Here is a 498-nt window from a genome sequence, read left to right as displayed (position 1 = left end):
CTGCCCCTGCCCTGGGCTGCGTGGACACGGAGGCGGCGGCAGTACCTGCAGGAGAGGTGGCAGCTCCGGGGCTGGCACATCCCGGACAGAACCACTCGTCCACGGGCACCTCCTGGAGAGGGGGGTCCAAACACTCCATGTGGTACCTACAGGAGTGCAGGGCCCATCAGACCCGGGCCCGGCCGCACCCGGCACCGGAGAGCAGGTGTGCAGCCCTGGCTGCTCCGGGCAGTGGACATGCGGTTCCGGTTCACAGTGGCTCGAACACGCTCGCTCTGCCGTGTCCTGGCGATGGCCCGGGTCCGCCCCTCACGAGGCCGCAGCCGGCTGGCGGTCGGCACCACATCGACCAAGAGCAGAGAGACCTCCTCCTCGGTCACGGGATCCGCATCTGGGAGGAACGGAGAGGCTGGGCCGCTGTGCAGCTGGCCCTCCAGACCGGCAGCGCCGAAGCCCGGGCCCAGCACCCACCGAGTGCCCACCCAGCTGGACGGGCCT

The 498-nt window shown here is 70.7% G+C and overlaps 1 protein-coding gene across 1 annotated transcript in view; it reads right to left on the bottom strand.

Moving 5' to 3' along the window:
* Positions 1–498, bottom strand: part of PHRF1 (PHD and ring finger domains 1) — a 53,371-nt gene that overhangs the window by 25,100 nt on the left and 27,773 nt on the right. The window contains exon 7 of the mRNA XM_015562396.1: positions 221–486. Within this exon, the coding sequence (XP_015417882.1) occupies positions 221–486 (266 nt within the window). The remainder of the gene's footprint in view (positions 1–220; positions 487–498) is intronic.

The sequence above is a fragment of the Myotis davidii genome, unplaced genomic scaffold (assembly GCF_000327345.1).
Source record: "Myotis davidii unplaced genomic scaffold, ASM32734v1 scaffold3578, whole genome shotgun sequence".
NCBI lineage: Eukaryota > Metazoa > Chordata > Mammalia > Chiroptera > Vespertilionidae > Myotis > Myotis davidii.
The sequence above is the reverse complement of the archived record's forward strand: the minus strand, read 5'-3'. Positions and strand labels throughout refer to the sequence as shown.